The 17,876-nt window shown below is 34.8% G+C and overlaps 1 protein-coding gene across 1 annotated transcript in view; it reads right to left on the bottom strand.

Annotated features, from left to right (window-relative positions):
* Positions 1 to 5,808: 5,808 nt before the first annotated feature.
* SLC33A1 (solute carrier family 33 (acetyl-CoA transporter), member 1) overlaps positions 5,809 to 17,876 on the bottom strand; it is a 19,980-nt gene continuing 7,912 nt past the window's right edge. Inside the window, exons 2-7 of the mRNA XM_004682325.2 lie at positions 14,606 to 14,793; positions 11,639 to 11,823; positions 10,705 to 10,822; positions 8,601 to 8,816; positions 7,474 to 7,669; positions 5,809 to 6,093 (exon numbers count right to left, since the gene is read on the bottom strand). Coding sequence (XP_004682382.1) covers positions 7,502 to 7,669; positions 8,601 to 8,816; positions 10,705 to 10,822; positions 11,639 to 11,823; positions 14,606 to 14,793 — 875 coding nt within the window. The 3' untranslated portion in view covers positions 5,809 to 6,093; positions 7,474 to 7,501. The remainder of the gene's footprint in view (positions 6,094 to 7,473; positions 7,670 to 8,600; positions 8,817 to 10,704; positions 10,823 to 11,638; positions 11,824 to 14,605; positions 14,794 to 17,876) is intronic.

Genomic DNA, 17,876 nt, shown 5'->3' with positions numbered 1-17,876 from the left:
GTATCTCCCCCACATGACCTAAAAAGCATTGTTTGATCGAGACATTGCCATCCCTATCAAGCACAATTTTCATACCAACTCACTTAATGAAGTGATGACCGATCCATAAAGTGACTCTTCTAGTCAGGAGCTCACCCCTTAGCACAATAAGCTGGAATGAGATAACAAGGCCAAGTGGCTCAAAACATGACCACATAAGTTTAAGAATAAAAGCTGGAGTTGCTTTGCTAAGCCCAGAGCCATAAGAATCACATTTGTTTTTATAAGGGAATGTGGCTATGTGCAAAAAACATAAAGGCTCTTCATCAGAGCAATCTCCTAAACAAAATTACCTTTTTCTTCAGTTATTTCATTAGACTTCCTTCCCACAGTAAATTATGAATCTCTAAAGGAGCAGTAAATTATGAATCTCTAAAGGAGAAAGACGCCAACAAAATTTATTCTTTTACAGTGTACATTCTGAAGAAAAGTTAATACATTTGTTGACTCAAAGGAAGAATCAAAGGCAATATAGGGATAACATAGTTCTATTTGTGTAATGTTGCTTGTAATCTTTATATCAGGTCTAGAATGAAATATTCTTATAATACTGTCCTTTTTATAGTCTACTGCTCTATCATTCCACTTTATCTTATAATTGATTGTATATAATTTAATTGAGAAAACTGGGTAGTAAACTCTGAAATGTTTGCCTCCTGGGGTTATCACTAGAGGACTTAGTGCTTATTAAATTTATATGCAGTTTACTTTCACTTCAGGCATTCACATTTATACATACAAGGGCAGCAATACACATTCACCCCAAAAGTGCTGTCGAAAGGTAAGGGGAATCTAGGATAAGTGAAAAAATGGTTGTAGCTTGTCTCATTAACTCCAACACCTAAATTCTTTTCAACTGTAAGTTTAGACCTATGGCTTTTATTGTTACTTTTTAATAACTTTACTTTTTAGAACTGTTTAAATTCACAGCAAAATTGAGTAGACAGTAGAATTCCAAATACCACCAGCCTTTCCCCACATGCATCCTTCTTTCCTATCAACATTCCTCCCTGGAGTGGTGTATTAGCTAGAATTGATAAAACTACATTGATGTCATTATCCCTCAACCCCCGTAGTTTCCCTTATGACTTATTTTTGTTATTGTACAGCTTATGGGTTTTGATAAGTTTATAACATGTATCCACCTTACAGTGTTATACAGGGTAGTTCTATGTCCTAAAAATCCTTTATGCTCTGTTTGTTTGAACTTTTGCCCTCCTAACCTCTGGAAACCATTGATCTGTATTCTTTCTAATACTTTTTCTCCCCCAAATATGTGGTTGGAATCATACACTGCTATTTCGAATAGACTTTTTTCACTTACAAATTCACATTTAATGTTCCTTTCTCTCTCTCTTATGGTTTGATAGCTCATTTGCTTTTGGGGTTTAAAAAGAAAAAAAGCCTGGATTTGTTAGCGCTGATTTTTATCTTTTCACCTACTAAAGGACATCTTGGTGGCTTCCCCATTTTGGCAGTTACAACTACAGTGGCTATAAACACGCATGTGCAGGTCTTTGTCTGGATATAGATTTTCAGATTCTTTGGGTAAATGCCTCTGAACATGATGGGTGGATATGATGTTAAGAAAATGTTTAGTTTTCTAAGATACAGCCACATTGAATTCTAAAAGTGCCTGTACAATTTTGCATTCTCACCAGCAGTGCATTGGCATGCTTGTTGTGCCACACCTTGACAGCATTTGGCTCTCAGGGCCCTCAGAGTGGCTATTCTAATAGGTGGGTAATGGTATTTCTCTGTTCTTTTAATTTGCTCTTCCTGGTGACCTGTGATGTGAAGCCTATTTTCATGGCAATATTTTTCAAAATTAGTAACTGGGAAGAAAAAAGAATATTTAAAAAATAAACCTACTTTTTGTTGGAAGTTATTTGTATAATAAACAAAAATGTTTTAAAACTGAGGCCTCCCTGGTGGCCTAAGGGTTAAGTCTCAGATTTCCAACGTGGTGCAGCAGACCTCTCCCATCATGTCCGCTGCACTCCTCAGCAGTGTACTCAGTAGATGTGCCTCTGTGTCTGGTGAATCCTCTCACCTCCTCACTCTGGCCTGTACCGCAGACCTTATGTACATAAATAAATAAATCCTTGAAAAAACAAGTTCTTTAAAATTTTAATAGCCAAAGAAGTCAATGTACCCAAATACAACTGTTTCAAAAATGGGATTGTGTAATAAATTTCCCCAGTGAAGTTTCTTAAAATCTCAAACTATACCCATGTGTAACTCTTGAAGAAAGAGCACTGTATTCCATTTAATATCCTTTCGAATGGAAAATACAATCAATAATTTAGCTTGCCTTCATTAAAAAAGGAAAAATAAAGTCTGGAAGTGTAATCATTTGAAAGTAGTGCATTTTCTTTGAATTATAAATGGCAATAAGCATAACTTTAACATGACATTTTAACATGACTGACCTTATGAAGGTAAGTTTGACTTAATAAAAATGAAAACATGAATATATCATGAATACTTTATTTTTTAGAGATCAACAGTAATCATTATGAGCATTTCTACTTTTTGTTGCAATTTGAATTATATAAAATATACTCCAAATATCTGCACATTGTATAAATATCAAGGTGTAATGAAAACCTTTTAATAAATTAACCAAATAAATTTTCACATATCTTTAAAAAAAAAAATGCAAACCTACCAAAACTAATGCTAGAGCTTCCAAAAATGATAAAAGAAATTATTTTGCATTGTGCTTTTTAAATGCAAAACTATACTTGGGTGCAATGACTTCATAAAGACTTCAATATTCTAACATTGACTTTTTTTTCAATTTTACACAAATTCTTGTAATGGCAATATTTGAGAGCAGAAAGAACTATATATTCACCAATATAATCGACAATGGTTAGTTATCAATTTATCAAATATCACAAACTTTAAAATATTACATCTTTGTTTCAATTTTATATTTTCCTAATTTTATAGGGGCATGTGGTAACTTCCATTAATTATAAGATTATTACAAATTACACTTTTCCTAATATTTTAAGATCATTTTAGTGAAAATAAGAATGAACACATGCTATTTATATTTTATAAGAGTAACTGATTAGTTACAAATGACTGAATAAATTTTGGAGACTTATTACATTCCTCTATGAAATACAGCATCAGTACCTTGTTCATTTTGGTCATTCAATTTAATCCAAATCATTCTCAAAAAATAGTTACAAAAAGTATGTCTATATTGACAAAAAAGTATGACCTTTTTCTAAATGTGTCCATTTCATATGAAACCATGCAAATTATTGCTTTATTAAATTATTTTAATATGATTTTCAAAATTATACACCTGATTAAAGTTTCTTAAAACAGGAACTATGATAAAATTTCATTCAGCAGGCCTCCCTGATGCTCCAGCACCATCAGGCTATTGCCTGCCACTAACTCACAGGGCACAGCAGACCGCTCCTGTCTTGCTTGCTGCTCCCCTCAGCAGTGTATTTCTCTGTTCTGCTCTCCACTCTGCTCTGATGAACGCTCTCATCACTCCCCACCTCTGACCTACATCCCAATTCTTGTATACATAAATAAATAAACCTATTAAATTATATTTTCCTATAAAATGTCCCCATCACTTTTAAAAAAAAGTCCACCTTAAAAGCAATCTTTAGAGTCTTCTCTGGTGGCACAGGGAATAAAGACACAGAACTATCAAGCTACTGGCAGCCACTAAAGCACAAATTAGATCCCCAGCCAGGGAGCTGACCCACATGGCTCAGCAGACCTCTCCTGTCTCACTCACTGCTCCCCTCAGCATTGTGATTTCAGTCTGCCTGTGCTGTTCCCAGCTCTGTCTCTGGTGAATCCTCTCCCCAGGCCACACACACCTCTGGCCTCCACCCGTTTTTGTATGCATAAATAATCTTTAATAAAAAGCAATCTTTATAATCCAGGAATCAAAGTTTATTCATTTAAGGAAATGAAGCATGTATCTTAAATGAACTATTCTGCCCTGATATGAGCCTTGCCTCTACCACAACAGGATTCCAGGAAGGAAGGCTAGCTCTATGCCATTCTACCCTGCTAACCATGTGAAAAAAGTAAAGTGACTACTCTAAAAGCAGTTTAGAGGAAGGAGGTTGAAACAGGAAGATTTTCAGTCCCAAACTAAATAGTGGTTATGATACTATTTCGCACTATGAATCAGGCGGAGATTAAGCTAAGGTGGAAAAGAACAGTCTGTGGTAGGCATTTTAAATCTTGTAACAGAAAACCAAATTACATTTTGTTGTCTACCAAATACACTGGCTAAAAAAAGTCTCCGTAGTTATATTGCACTATAACACCTCCCCTTTAGTAAGTAAAACATTACTGAATAGTATCTTAATCCTGGTTTATAATTAAATTATTTTTTAAAGTTTATTTTCTTTCTCTAATACTAAGGTAGAATACACTTTGGAACTCTACATGGAATGTTCCCAGAAAATTCAGTTCTTTATTTTCAGCAGGGTCAATATTATATAATTTTACTCAGCCTTTCAACTATACGAGAAAACATGATCCCCCAAAATACAAAAACAAACCTAGTCTTCTGTTATATTAAATGATCTTAGTCATTTGCTATTAAAAAAAAATACTAGAAATTATTGATAATAAAAATTACTAATGAGGAAGGTGTGTACTTTGTGGCATATAATTAGTTTGCGGTAGTTCCTCTTCTACCAGGAAAGTCTTATGTGCTCTAATCCCGTCAATGCAGAGGATGTTTGGCCTGCTGTGCTGATTTTCCTTTTAACATTGTTTTTGGTATGCTTTGTACAATCAGTTTCACAACTATTATTTCAAATTTATGTTTACAATTCATAGTAAGAACCCACATTCAGTAAGACAACTTTTACAATTTTGGGGGTTATAGCCTACTAATGGTTTTAACATGAACTCGATCCAAAATAAGAAAAAATTACATATGAGTTATTAGTAAACAATGCAAGGATTTCAGGACCCCATGACATCTGTTTACGATAAAAATTTTTGCAACAAAGGGTAGAAATCAAACAATAGGTTTAGACTGTAAATTTAATTTCAAAGATTTAATATAAAAAAATAGAGAAATCTATTTTAAGTGTTGAGCAATTTTTTATGATTCATCAGGCAAAATTAAAATATTTACAAATGAGGGAACTTCTAAGTTTTAGCTTCAGCTAATCATATAAAAATTTTCCAACTCAGATCAGACGTATACATGTTACAACCAATATGCAAACAGAGATGATGACATAAAAAGTACGCTCACATCTGATACTGACAGTAGATATAATACAATCAATGGAGAAGTTAATATTTACACTTAAAGGTAGTTTATTAGGGTTAATCAGTAAAAAAATATTTTTATATCCAGAACAGTATTTTATAGCACTATTTATTTACAACACACAAATCCTCAGTTTCAGGTAGCTCATTTGTAAGATGCCATCAGTTGTACGTAGTTCTTAACAAGCCACTTTTGGCATGCATTACAGACGGACCTAAATAATAAATTTCGGTAATTCAAAATAATTGTTCATTTCAAATACAATGAATGGTTTTCACCTGATAATTAAAATGTTAATATTAACAACATAGGCTTAAAATATGTTTTAAAACTTCGTCATTGAAGATTTGTAGACTTAAAACTATGCTTGAAAGTATGTATAATTTGTAGTAATATAAACAGGAAAGATATAAAAGATAATTATGACAATATGAGCATCTTCAGCCAAAAAATTAAAAATCAAAATACATTTCACATGAGTGTTAAGTGGGTTTTTCTTTATTCAAGTAAACATTTTGATTATAATACATAATGGACAGCCCATCTGACAAAGTACTGTAGTCTATGGTTTGCTGTAGCTCCTTGTCTCTAGGATGATTTTCCAGGCGAGTCTTCAGGATCTGATACTGATGCCCAACACAGACTTCCCCATGGGAATGCATGAGTTCTAGAGGTTACTGTCTCTACTTTTCTTCAGATGCTGAGTGCCATTTTCTCCCACCCATTTTATCCTCCATAACTTATAAAACCCCATTCTAAAATTCAACCTATATTATAAAATTAATAAAATTAGGAGTTAGTATATATTGTCCCACAAAGTCAAAATTATTCAGATTCAATCTTTCCTCCCAACTCTTGAAGTATTTATATAATTTCTAAAGAATCAGAGTAATACATGCCACAAAATACACAAAGAACCTTATTATTGAGGGGGGAGAGTATATGTGTTGGAAATCAAAGTACTTTCAAAAGCTTAATTCTCCTGGGATATCAACCCTCCACTGAAAATTACAGTTTACAAACAGAAGGTTATGTTTTAGTAAGTGGAGAAATATAGTACCTGGCTCGGTATACAGTAATTTATTGTGAGATCTTTTCTCACTAGTAAAGTGCGTAATTAAGAAACATTCTTCTGCCACATGATTTATTTTGTCAAAGGCACAGAATGTCTTTCTCCTTAAAGAATTAGTTTTAGAATTATATTCCCTATTTAAGTTGTACCTAATCAGGAATATTGCTGATTTTTTCTTCTCAGTATTTAAAAAAAAAAAAACTACTTGAAGAAAAATGTTTAATTTTTATTTTCAACACTTTGCCATGAACATACATACAACACTAAATTTGATCCCCTCATGAGCTATCATGAGCTATGTATGTGCCAGGAAGCACTAATGACCAAAAAAAAAAAAAAAAAAACCCACATGTAAGCGTTAGGGTATAAATTAACTTAGGAATCAAACTCTCTTCCCAGTGGGGTAGTAGAGGAATGAATAAATTAAAAATCGTAGACTTCATTTTATAAAAAAATAGCTTGAATAATCTTCTTATAAATCTTTAACGCTTACAAAAGCAGGAAATACATTAAAATAGTATTTTTAACACAGAGTTAAATCACAGTACAATGTGATTAAGATCAGAAAAAATAATATCAACATGGCCGTTCAGAAGTTTACAATCTCTCCTCAGCAAATTCCACATATTTAACCAATTTGCTATTCAAAATAGTATTTTACTGTTGATAAGTCAGGCTATCTATATTTAGTGTCTGGATATCAAGTTCTATTCCATTTAATATATTTTACCAAAAGTGTAAATACCGCTCAATAATAGGTACTGGCAGCAATACTTGACTGCATGGTTTCCATCCATGACTACTGTACTACTGCTTAAAACATGCTTTGGTCAGTAAATTAAAAAGATATAAATCAAAAAACAAGATCAGGAAGGCTGTTTTTGATCCAATTTCCTGACCCTTAGTAAACTTTAAATACATCAACAAGACAAGGAAAAATATGATCAAATATACAGAAAGGCCTTCATTTTCAACCATTTGGCATTTTATAATAATAATATCCTTGTTTAAAATAATTTTTTTTGCTCGCTCATGTGCATTGATTATCATAGCTCTGAATTAAAACTATAGTTACCTTTCTAGAATGTCCAGTAGTGAATGGATTAATTGCTCCTTTTACACTTCCATGAAGTAGGTCCTTCATCCTGTAACTTTTTAAATTTTGGACCAAGAAAGAACCACCAACCAAATCCAATAAAAACACAAATAATGGACTCCACGTAATAACCATCCAATGCTGTAACACATGAGCCACCAAGTTTTTTGCAAAGCTGTAAAAATAAAATTGTGATTAAATATTCCCAATTTCAAAATGGAAGCATTCACCATTTACATGTTTCTACTTGGTAATTTAAAGGATTAGTCAAAAATATTTTTGTTGAAACATTTCAGCATTCCTTTCACTTCAAATGCAAAACATGGCAATATATATTCATCTTTTAAAAGCCATTAACAGAATTAAAAACAATTTTTGGGCCCGCTCAGATTCAGCCCAGCAGGGCTGGACTATGTCTACTCTATTTATTAGTTGCACCAAGATTCTTAAGAAGTCAGTTCTTATGGGACCTCCCTAGTGGCCCAAGAGGTTAAGTCTCCACACTATGATCCTATCCCCACTGCAGCCACTGCAAATATGAGTTTGATCCCCAGCCAGGGAGCTAATCAATATGGCCAGCAGACCTCTCTTGTCTCTCCTACTGCTGCCCTCAGCAGTGTATTTCAGTAGTGGGGAACAGAACAGGCTAAGAGGAGCAGTGAGTGGGTGGGTCAGGTGAGGTCTGCCAGGCCATATGGGTCAGCTCTGTGGTCAGAAATTGAATTCGTGCAGCAGTGGCTGCTGATTGCTTCATAGTGCTGGGCTTTAACCCACTGTGCTACCAGGGAGGGTCCTACTTTTTAAAGATTTATTTATTTATGCATACAAGAACTGAGGTACAGGCCAGAGGTGGGGGAAAGGAGGGAAGGGGTTTGAGGAATCCCCAGAGACAGAGTGGGGAGCAGAACAGGCAGTGTACTGCAATATACTGCTAAGGAGAGCTGCAGGGGACACAGGAGAGGTCTGCTTGCTATATGTGGGTTAGCTCCCTGGCCAGGGATTGAACTCAGGAAGTAGAGATAATAGTGCTGAGACTTAACCACCAGGTCATTAGGGAGGCCCAGAAATTAATATTCTAATGTTACTAAAAATTACAATATACTTACCTCAACAGCATCAGGTGTTCCACAATTCTGGTTTGATGCTCCTACACATTCTTTCACTGTGAGGGGATCTACCAACCAGAGAGCTACTGTAGAAGGCCAGTTTCCTCCCAGATTGGAAACAGTATTTAGAAGGGTCATATATGTTCCTCCAATGAGTGGATCACTAACCTTTGCATTGAAAGCCATTATAGAAACATACATGCTGTACAATGTAACCTACAGGGGAAAAAATTAAAACATCTTTACTATACTTAAACTTTATAAGGCTTTTGTCTAAGTTAAGAATATCAAAATAAAAAGCCTGAAAATTAATTTTCATGACTCTTATTAAACTCAAATCAACAGCTAAGTGCCCACTATACAGGTGAGGCTCTCAGCCAGATTACAGCAATACAAATATGTGTAAGGCACAATCCCTTTATGCTCTTGAAGAATTTATTTCAGGCTGGGAAAATAGGGGATAAATGATTATGTATCTGTAGTTTATGTATAGAAGTGGATACCTTGTGCAACTTGGGTCTAAAAATAGGAGAGATTAATTCTACCATAACAGTAAAAGAAGATTCAATAGATAAATAAGAGCTGAGGAGACACTGCAGGATGTATATAGCAATAAGCAAAGCCCCACAGTTGCCGTATTTGTAAGGTACTTAAATAAACTATCTGGTGCCTAACTACACATATATACATGTTATACATATCAACAATCAAAAGAACATAAGTATACATATGGAAGTGTATAATGTTCATGTAACTTTCTTCTGCACTTATAAAAGAAAAATAAGATTCCAAAGTTTATGCAAGAAACTAAAGAGAAAAATCCTCAAGAGGCAAAAAAGTGTTTAAGAGACAAGAATTAACCCTTCATTTAGGGACATGTAAACAAACCATTTTTCCAAAATAGCATTCTAGAATATGATTCTAGGGGATGTTCATAGAGGAGTTCCAGAGTTTAAACACTATAAATTCCTTACAGGCAGGGATTTTATTCATACCTAGTGCTTTAGAATGATTTCTGGCATGGAATAGGTGTCCACTAAATATTTGCTGATGGAATGATTAAGATATTATATAAAGAGGAATTAAATCATATATTAGTTCTCAAATTTATCTGGCCTTGTAACTTTTTTCTCCACAAAACATCTGGTTGTCTGATTTTTAATTACTATACTCTGGGAAATTCTCTAAATTAAATTAAAAACCAAATTATTTTTTGACTATTAATCACAGTTTTCCTCACAGTCAAACACTAACAAGCTAATATACTTTTTTTGACTTCTATTAGTGCCTAATAGTAGCAATAAGCAAAGCAGAAAAAATATATTTGAAATTTTAGCCTCAACAATTTTACAACACTGTGGGTTATGTTAACCAGATATTACCGACTATGGAATTGTACGCAAAAAACTGTTCAGACCACTAGGTCGTCATATTAAGTTTCAGTTAAAAACAAAGTAAAAGAATCAGAAAATATAACTTTCAAAGCACTTAAATGCAATTCCATAGAAAAATCCAAAGTGACTCTAAAGTACACACTTGCAATAATTGCAGTTGAGTCCCAACCGCACTCTGTGTGGTTTGTAAATGCCATTTATGTGCATTTCTTACAGAACACAAAACCCACATTCTTCAATAGCAGTGAGGCCTGGGTAAATTGGGGTCATTTGTTTTAGGGATTATAAACATATGTAACAATAATTTTTAAAAGCAGTTTAATACACAGCTTCTAAAATCACAATTTTAAGCATTTTTAAATCATAACTTGTAATGAATTATTTCTCAATAATTTCAGAAAGAAATCAAGAATGGAAAAATGAACTCAAATTTATGAGTGGATTGAAAGACTTAACAAATAAATTTGAAATTTAACAAATACTTGTTGAAGAGCAAAAAAGTCAGTGAATGAAGAAAGAACTCTTCATGAATAGAACTTATTAAATCAAAAGCCATGAGATTTAAAGTACACATTCAAATAAATTTTTCAATGTCAAAGTCCAGCGTAAGTCTTAAAATTTACTATCATGATTTTAAGGAAATTGTAGACAAATTTATTCTTTATTTTATATACACAGTTTAATTCCTAAGAAAATAATAGTAAACTTACCTGATGCAATGCATAACTCAACAGCACTGTAACATAGTAATATATAGGGAATCCCCCTTGGTGTTCTACTTTAGGAGTCCACCAAACCAGTAGCGCATATTCCAGTCCAAGCAACAATCTGTAGAAAAGAAATAGGAATATGACTTCCATTTTAGGTTAAAAAACAAAATTAAGGCCTCCCTGGTTGCACAACAGGTTAAAGCACAGCACTATGACGCAGTCCACAGCCATTGTAGCACTAGTTCAATTCCCCACCAGGGAGGTGACCAACATGGTGAGGCAGACCTCTCCTGTCGTGCCTGCTGCTCCCCTCAGCAGTGTACTTCACTCAATCAGCTTGTTCTATTCCTCACTCTGTCTCTGGTGAATCCTCTCACCCCCAAACCTCTGGCCTGTACCCCAGTTCTTGTATGCATAAATAAGTAAATCTTTAAAAAAAAAAACAACTAAATCTGTATGCCTATCATATGAAAGAAACCTGTCACTAAAACATTCTAGATTAAAAAGAGGTAAATAGCCCTCCCTTGTGGTATAGCGGGTTAAAGCGCAGCACTAAGAAGCTAAAGCCACTTCCGCATGAGTTCGATCCCTGGTTGCAGAGGTGACCCACATGGCACAGCAGATCTCTCCTGTCTTGCCTGCTGCTCCCCCTCAGCAGTGTACTTAGTTGATCTGCCTGTTCTGCTCCCCACTCTGTCTCCGGTGAATCTTCTCATCGCCCCTGCACCTCTGGCCTGTACCCCAGTTCTGTATGCATAAATAAATAAATCTTAAAAAAAAAAAAGAGTAAATAAATACATGTAAATGACACTAAAGTTGAAAGATGCTTCTCAAGCCATTTCCCAAATACACTTGACACATGGATATTAATGATACTAGTGAATGTTCCCTCATTTAACCTTTCTTACTTAGGGAGATTTTATTTTGTTTTTACCTGTAGGGCATGGCTTTGTAAAATACATTTAGTGGCTGGGGACCTGCAGTATATTTGCTTATAATGAGAGGCAATATTATCTGCAAAGGAACCATTGGAACTGCCAATAAGGCTAAATGTTCTTTGGGTACTCCCTCTTCTACCAATTTCAGTCCTGTTACTGCATCTGCTGCTGAAAAACCAATCTGTAAAAAAAGAAAAAAAAAATGTTACTTATCTTCTAAGCATATGTAAGTTCATCAAAGAACCTAAGTTTACAAGTAACAATCATGTTATAATATGGGTAAAACAATCAAGTTACTATAGAAGGCACATTTTATCTGTGGTACAGGAATAAGTCAGTGAAAACATGGTTAATTTAGATTCTTAGGAACTGTAGATAGCTCTAATTTCAACTAAATTTCCCTTTCAAAAATATCAGTCTCTTATAATAAATTGTCCAAATTCAAATTTACAGACTTGCATGTTTTAAGTTTAAAGACTCTCAATTGACTCCAATAAATCTGGTTAAAGTAAAACATCACTGCCACATATATACATTTTTCATGATTTCTGACTAACCATAACAGTGTTTCCAAAAGCTATGCAATGGTTTGATAATAATTCTGAAAAACTATTATATCTAAGAAGTTGATTAAGATATAGGGGAGGAAAAAGTATAGTTAGATTACTTTCTAAAGCAACAGAAAAAAAGACATTAAAAAAATATTGGGTAAAAGTCTGAAGTGAAATAAGACATTAAAAATATTGGGTAAAAGTCTGAAGTGAAATAAGATATTTAGACAATCACTATAGTATATGCACTTATTGATTCTTAACAATGAACACCTGAAACTCAGATAACATTATGCAATATTATTTCAATACAATTAGAAATATTTAATCAATATTAAATATATATGTGTATGTATATATATATATATATATATATATATCCAAAGGGGTAGGTTTATTACAAAAGGAGAGAAGAGTAAAGAAAACTTGCACACACAAGTGCGCAGAAAGAGCTGCCCGTGAAGGGGGAAGGTTTGTTTAAAAAGCAGCCTGACAGTAACCGGCAGGTAGCCTTGGAAGGAGAGCTGCTTCCCTGCTCAAAGCAGATTAAATCAGTGCACAAAGTTAAAAGTTAGAAGGGCATTAGTTTGGGGAAGTTTAATTTTAAAAGGGGAACATGGATTTTTTTTTTTAAAGATTTATTTATTTGTGCATACAGAACTGGGGTACAACCCAGAGGCTCAGGGGCGGCGAGAGGCTTCACCAGAGACAGAGTGGGAGCAGAACACGCAGATCAACGAAGTACACTGCTGAGGGGAGCAGCGGGCGGGTCAGAAGAGGTCTGCCACGCCATGTGGTCATCTCCAGGGCAGGTGGGAATCGAACTCATGCAGAAGTGGCTTCAGCTTCCCAGTGCGGTTCTTTAACCCGCTGCGCCACCAGGGAGGGCCAAACATGGAATTTTAAACCCTATCATTGAAGTACTTCCATATACATTGCTGGAGTCAATATGAATTATAATCTTTTGAAAAAGCATTTAGTAATTGTTGTTCTAAGAATTTATGGGTAAAAAAATCTATTGGAAAGAGCTATTGAGAACATTAAGAAAATGTCTGACAACTATATAGCTATTAAGAAGCATGCTTTCAAATACTATTTAATGATACAGAAATACATGTGGGATAAGAGGACAAAAATAACATAAAATGTGTGTATTTTTATTTACTTTTAAAGATTTATTTATTTGTGCATACAAAGCTGGGGTACAGGCCAGAGGTGAAGGAGCGGTAGAAAGATTTACCAGAGACGGAGTGGGGAACAAAACAGGCAGACTGAAGAGTACACTGCTGAGGAGAGAGCTGGCAAGACAGGAAAGGTCTGCTGAACCATGTGGATTACCTCTGGGTCAGGGATCAGCAGCTATGGCCAGCTTGCAGTGCTGTGCCTTAGACTAGCACCACCAGCAAGGGCCAAAACTTGTATATTTAATGATGCAATTGTATTTCTACCTTTAAAGAATTTGTTTGCATTTAAACAAATATATTAAGTTACTACAGTTAACTTATTCATTATATTTACACATGCAAGTATCTGTATATGAACACATACCTATAGCCCACATATCTGTAGGAGGTAGAATATACTAAAAATGTTACCAATGGTTAGCTCTAAACAATTATATGCCATTATCTACCTTAAATCTTTCAGTATTTCCTAAAGCTGAATAGTGAGTTCCTTAAATTTGAATTTCTTTAAAGTTTAACGTTTCCTATCAGCATTTCCTCAGCATTTCAGAACAATGAGGCTATAAATTTTCCTTAAGGGTTGTCAAAAGACAGATATGATTATGTAAGATAGGTTTGAACATATAATATGAAAAATCCTAGTAACATTTTAGATTTTAGGAATATTAATTCTAATACTATTAATAACTCACTGTAACAAAATACTAACCTTCCTTCTAGCATGTTTGTAAAAAGTTTTAGAACTATAAAGTTAGTAAACCATAATACAGAAAAAAATTAAAGTCAACAAAATTTCCACTTGAAGGCTATTTCCTTCCAGTATTTGATTAAATAACTCAACTAATTTTAAGTAGATATTCATACATTTCTGTATCTTTGTAAATCATATTCTAAGTAGGTGATTTTACTACCACTGTCATTGTGTATTCTTACGACAGCAAAGAGCATTTGGATTTCTATACCAAACATTAATACCAATAAAAGTTCACATTTATTAGAAGTATTTAACACTGGGATAATTCCTTTCAAGATTCTAGGATATTTAACTTACTTTGAAGGTATATTTTATTATCACACTTTTTAAAGCATTTAATAAACAGAAAATGTTGCTTTTTGCTTCTAAAATCTAATGATAGTGGAGAGAGACTTGTGATGTGAAAAACAATGAAGTATTCCTTGATTGTGGCAATTAAAACAGACTAGTAAACTTGGTTTGTATTTCTCTTACCTTTGCAGTTAGAATGAGAAGGCAAAATGTCAGAACTGCTGGCATTTTTATAATTTCAAAAAGCAGCTTGTAAGTATCTGTGATTCCTTGAGTTTCTTCTTTTTCTGACACTTCCTTGTTTTCTTTTTTCAGAAGGGCAACTAAAGTTGTTGTTATTAAAAATACAGCTCCCCAGAAAAGAAGGAAATCTGAAATTAAGAATTAATTAGTTAATTTTAATTAATTAATTTTGGGATAGCTTACCTCATTGAAACTAAATAATTCCAAATATAACTTTCCCTCAATCAGGAATGTTTTAAAACATCAACATTTCAGTATCTATCATCTTCAAAGCACTGCACCAGGCACAGGGTAAACAAAACAGTCCTGTTTCTGTTAAAACACACATTCTCAGTCCCAAATACAGTTGTAGTTCTTGACAAAAAAAAAAGGGGGATGAGGGGTAGAGGTTCACACATTTAATGTACAGTTGAGGTGAATAAAAAGCAAAGGTCTGGGCCCTGCCTGGTGGCTCACCGGGTTAAGACGCAGCACTGCAAGCGAGCCGCAGCGGCTTCAATGCCAGTTCAATCACCGTCCCAGAGGTGACCACATGGCGTGGCAGACCCCTCCTGACCCGCCCGCTGCTCCCCTCAGCAGTGTACTTTGTCAGTCTACCTGTTCTGCTCCCCACTCTGTCTCTGGTGAATCCTCTCATCACCCCTGCACCTCTGGCTTGTACCCAGTTCTGTATGCATAACTAAATAAATCTTTAAAAAAGCAAAAGTTTACCATGTCATTTCATTCAAGGACAGTGCTAGGGGCAGGAGATGTTTTTCCTATCCCCTAATATTCATTAGTCATATCTTACATATTGAAGTTATTTCAGTTCTTTATTAAATTATACCAATGTGGACAACAAAGAGTTGATCATTTTTATTAGATTTTCCAACTTTAGTAAACTTTCTAATGTTTTCAATCTGTTAAGAATAGCCTTGCTTTTCAATTCTGTAGATAAAAAGCAATTTCCTTATACCTGTAGGTACACAATGGGGCATATGAAGAATACTGTTTGGGTCGTTTCAGTAAAAGACAGCTGGGTTATTAGTGATTATTTTGAACAAACCAAGAGGAAGGAGTGTATGATATTCTAAAGATATTATATGACAGCTAAAAATAAAAATAAAAGTAAAAATAACAGGCACCATTATTGCCTGCAGAATAAGTGCCATTAATGTGTTAAACATTTTATAGATAATTTACATGTACCTGTCTTGTACTATATACTATACTACTATAATAATAGATTATTATCAGCACCAACTCACAGATGAAGAATTGGGCTTACAGAGATCATGTTGCCTAACATTACAATCTAAGTCAATAGTAAAATTATGAATTTTTTTTAAAAAGATTTATTTTTATTTGCTTATATATACAAAAACTGAAGTATAGGCCAGAGGTACAGGGGACCAGTTGGGGTGGTGGTGAGAGGATTCACCAGAGACAGAGCTGGGAAGCAGAACAGACAGATCTACTGAAACACACCGCTGAGGAGAGCAATGGGCAAACAGGAGAAGACTGCCACGCAATGTGGGTCAGCTCCCTGTCTAGGGATTGAATTCATGCCTCAGTGGCTGGCAATAACTTGATAATAGAGACATTAACCTCTGTTGCCACCTGGGAGGCCCAAAACTTTACACAGGCAGTTTCAAAAACTGCAACTCCATAACCACCCTGAGAGATGCATCTTGGTTTGCCACTACAAAACATTTTTTTTTTAAGATTTTATTTACTTGTGTATACAGAGCTGGGATATAGGCCAGAGGTACAGAGGCGATGAGAGGATTCACCAGAGACAGAGTGGGGAGCAGGACAGGCTGACTGATGAAATAAACTGCCGAAGGGAGCAGTGGGCAGGTTAGGAGAGGTCTGCCACGCCATGTGGATCACCTCCAGATCACCTCCAGGGCAGGGACTGAACTCATGCTGATGTGGCTTTAGCTACTTAGTGCTGTGCTTTAACCTGCTGTACTACCAGGGAGGGCCCCAAAACTTTTTTTTTTTAAGGTTTATTTATTTTATGCATACAGAACTGGGGTTTAGGCCAGAGGAGCAAAGGCAGTGAAAGAATTCACCAGAAACAGGATGGAGAGCAGAATAGGCAGACTGACAAAGTACACTGCTGTGGGGAGCAGCAGACAAAACAGGAGAGGTCTGACTCACCATGTGGGTCACCTCCTTGGCTGGGGATTAAAGGGGATCAAACTCGTGCTGAAGTGACTGAGACTAGCTACGTAGTGCTGTGCTTTAACACACAGCGCCACCAGGGAGAGCCCACCACTACAAAACTTAGTGACAACCCTATTTCATCTCCTTTAGCTACAACGTAGGACAATCTGGTAAGAAATTACCTGATGCTTTCTAGCCCTAGAACTGAAGAACTGTACTCAGTTTATATGTATTTACTCTTTATTTAATTACTCCTGTAGCATAACTAGCTATTCATTGAACCAAGTAAGCTTTTTTCAGAAACAGAGCATTCTTCAGCCAGAACCTTCCTTTGTATTGAATCTGCTGTGCTAGAGTAAAGAGATCTCTACAGGTTGAACCTCATTTAAGATGGAAATAGAGCATTATTTTTCACATTGTTATCATTTCTGTATAAAACAGTAAAGCTCACTTTACTGTTTAATGCTCTTTTAAATGTTACCTCACTTGACCTTCATAGTAAATATGTGAGCCAGATACAGCAGACATTATTACAATGTAGGAATAAGGAAAAGAAGCTTAGAATACTTTGATTTCTGCCAAAGGTCAAACTCAGAGGCAGAGGGAGAACTTGAAACTAAATCTTCTGAATTTGGGCTTCTTATTCCTCCTATTATCTCACACTGACTACATAGAGATTTAGAAATATTAATGTTAAAATAAAATTCTACTAGAACCTGGACAATTACTTAGTTTTCACAAGTCTAATCCAAAACGAGGTTCTGATATCCAAATCATGCAAATTATAAGTTAAAATGCTTATACAATGAAAATTTGTATTCTGGGTGAATTCTTTTTTCACCATGGAAAGTTTATAATTAATTTCACTATCTGATGAAACATTATTAAATACAAAAGTAACCATTTTTAAAACACAGCAATACATTAGCGTTTTTGATTGAATATCAGAACACATAATTTCTAGTTTATATTAATAAAGTATTTTCAATTCAAGAAGAATGAACGGGGCCTCCCTGGTGGTGTAGGGGTTAAAGTCTCAGCATTAGCAAGCAATTGTCAG

The sequence above is a fragment of the Condylura cristata genome, unplaced genomic scaffold (genome assembly GCF_000260355.1).
Source record: "Condylura cristata isolate star-nosed mole 26May11 unplaced genomic scaffold, ConCri1.0 scaffold00014, whole genome shotgun sequence".
Classification (NCBI taxonomy): domain Eukaryota; kingdom Metazoa; phylum Chordata; class Mammalia; order Eulipotyphla; family Talpidae; genus Condylura; species Condylura cristata.
The sequence above is the reverse complement of the archived record's forward strand: the minus strand, read 5'-3'. Positions and strand labels throughout refer to the sequence as shown.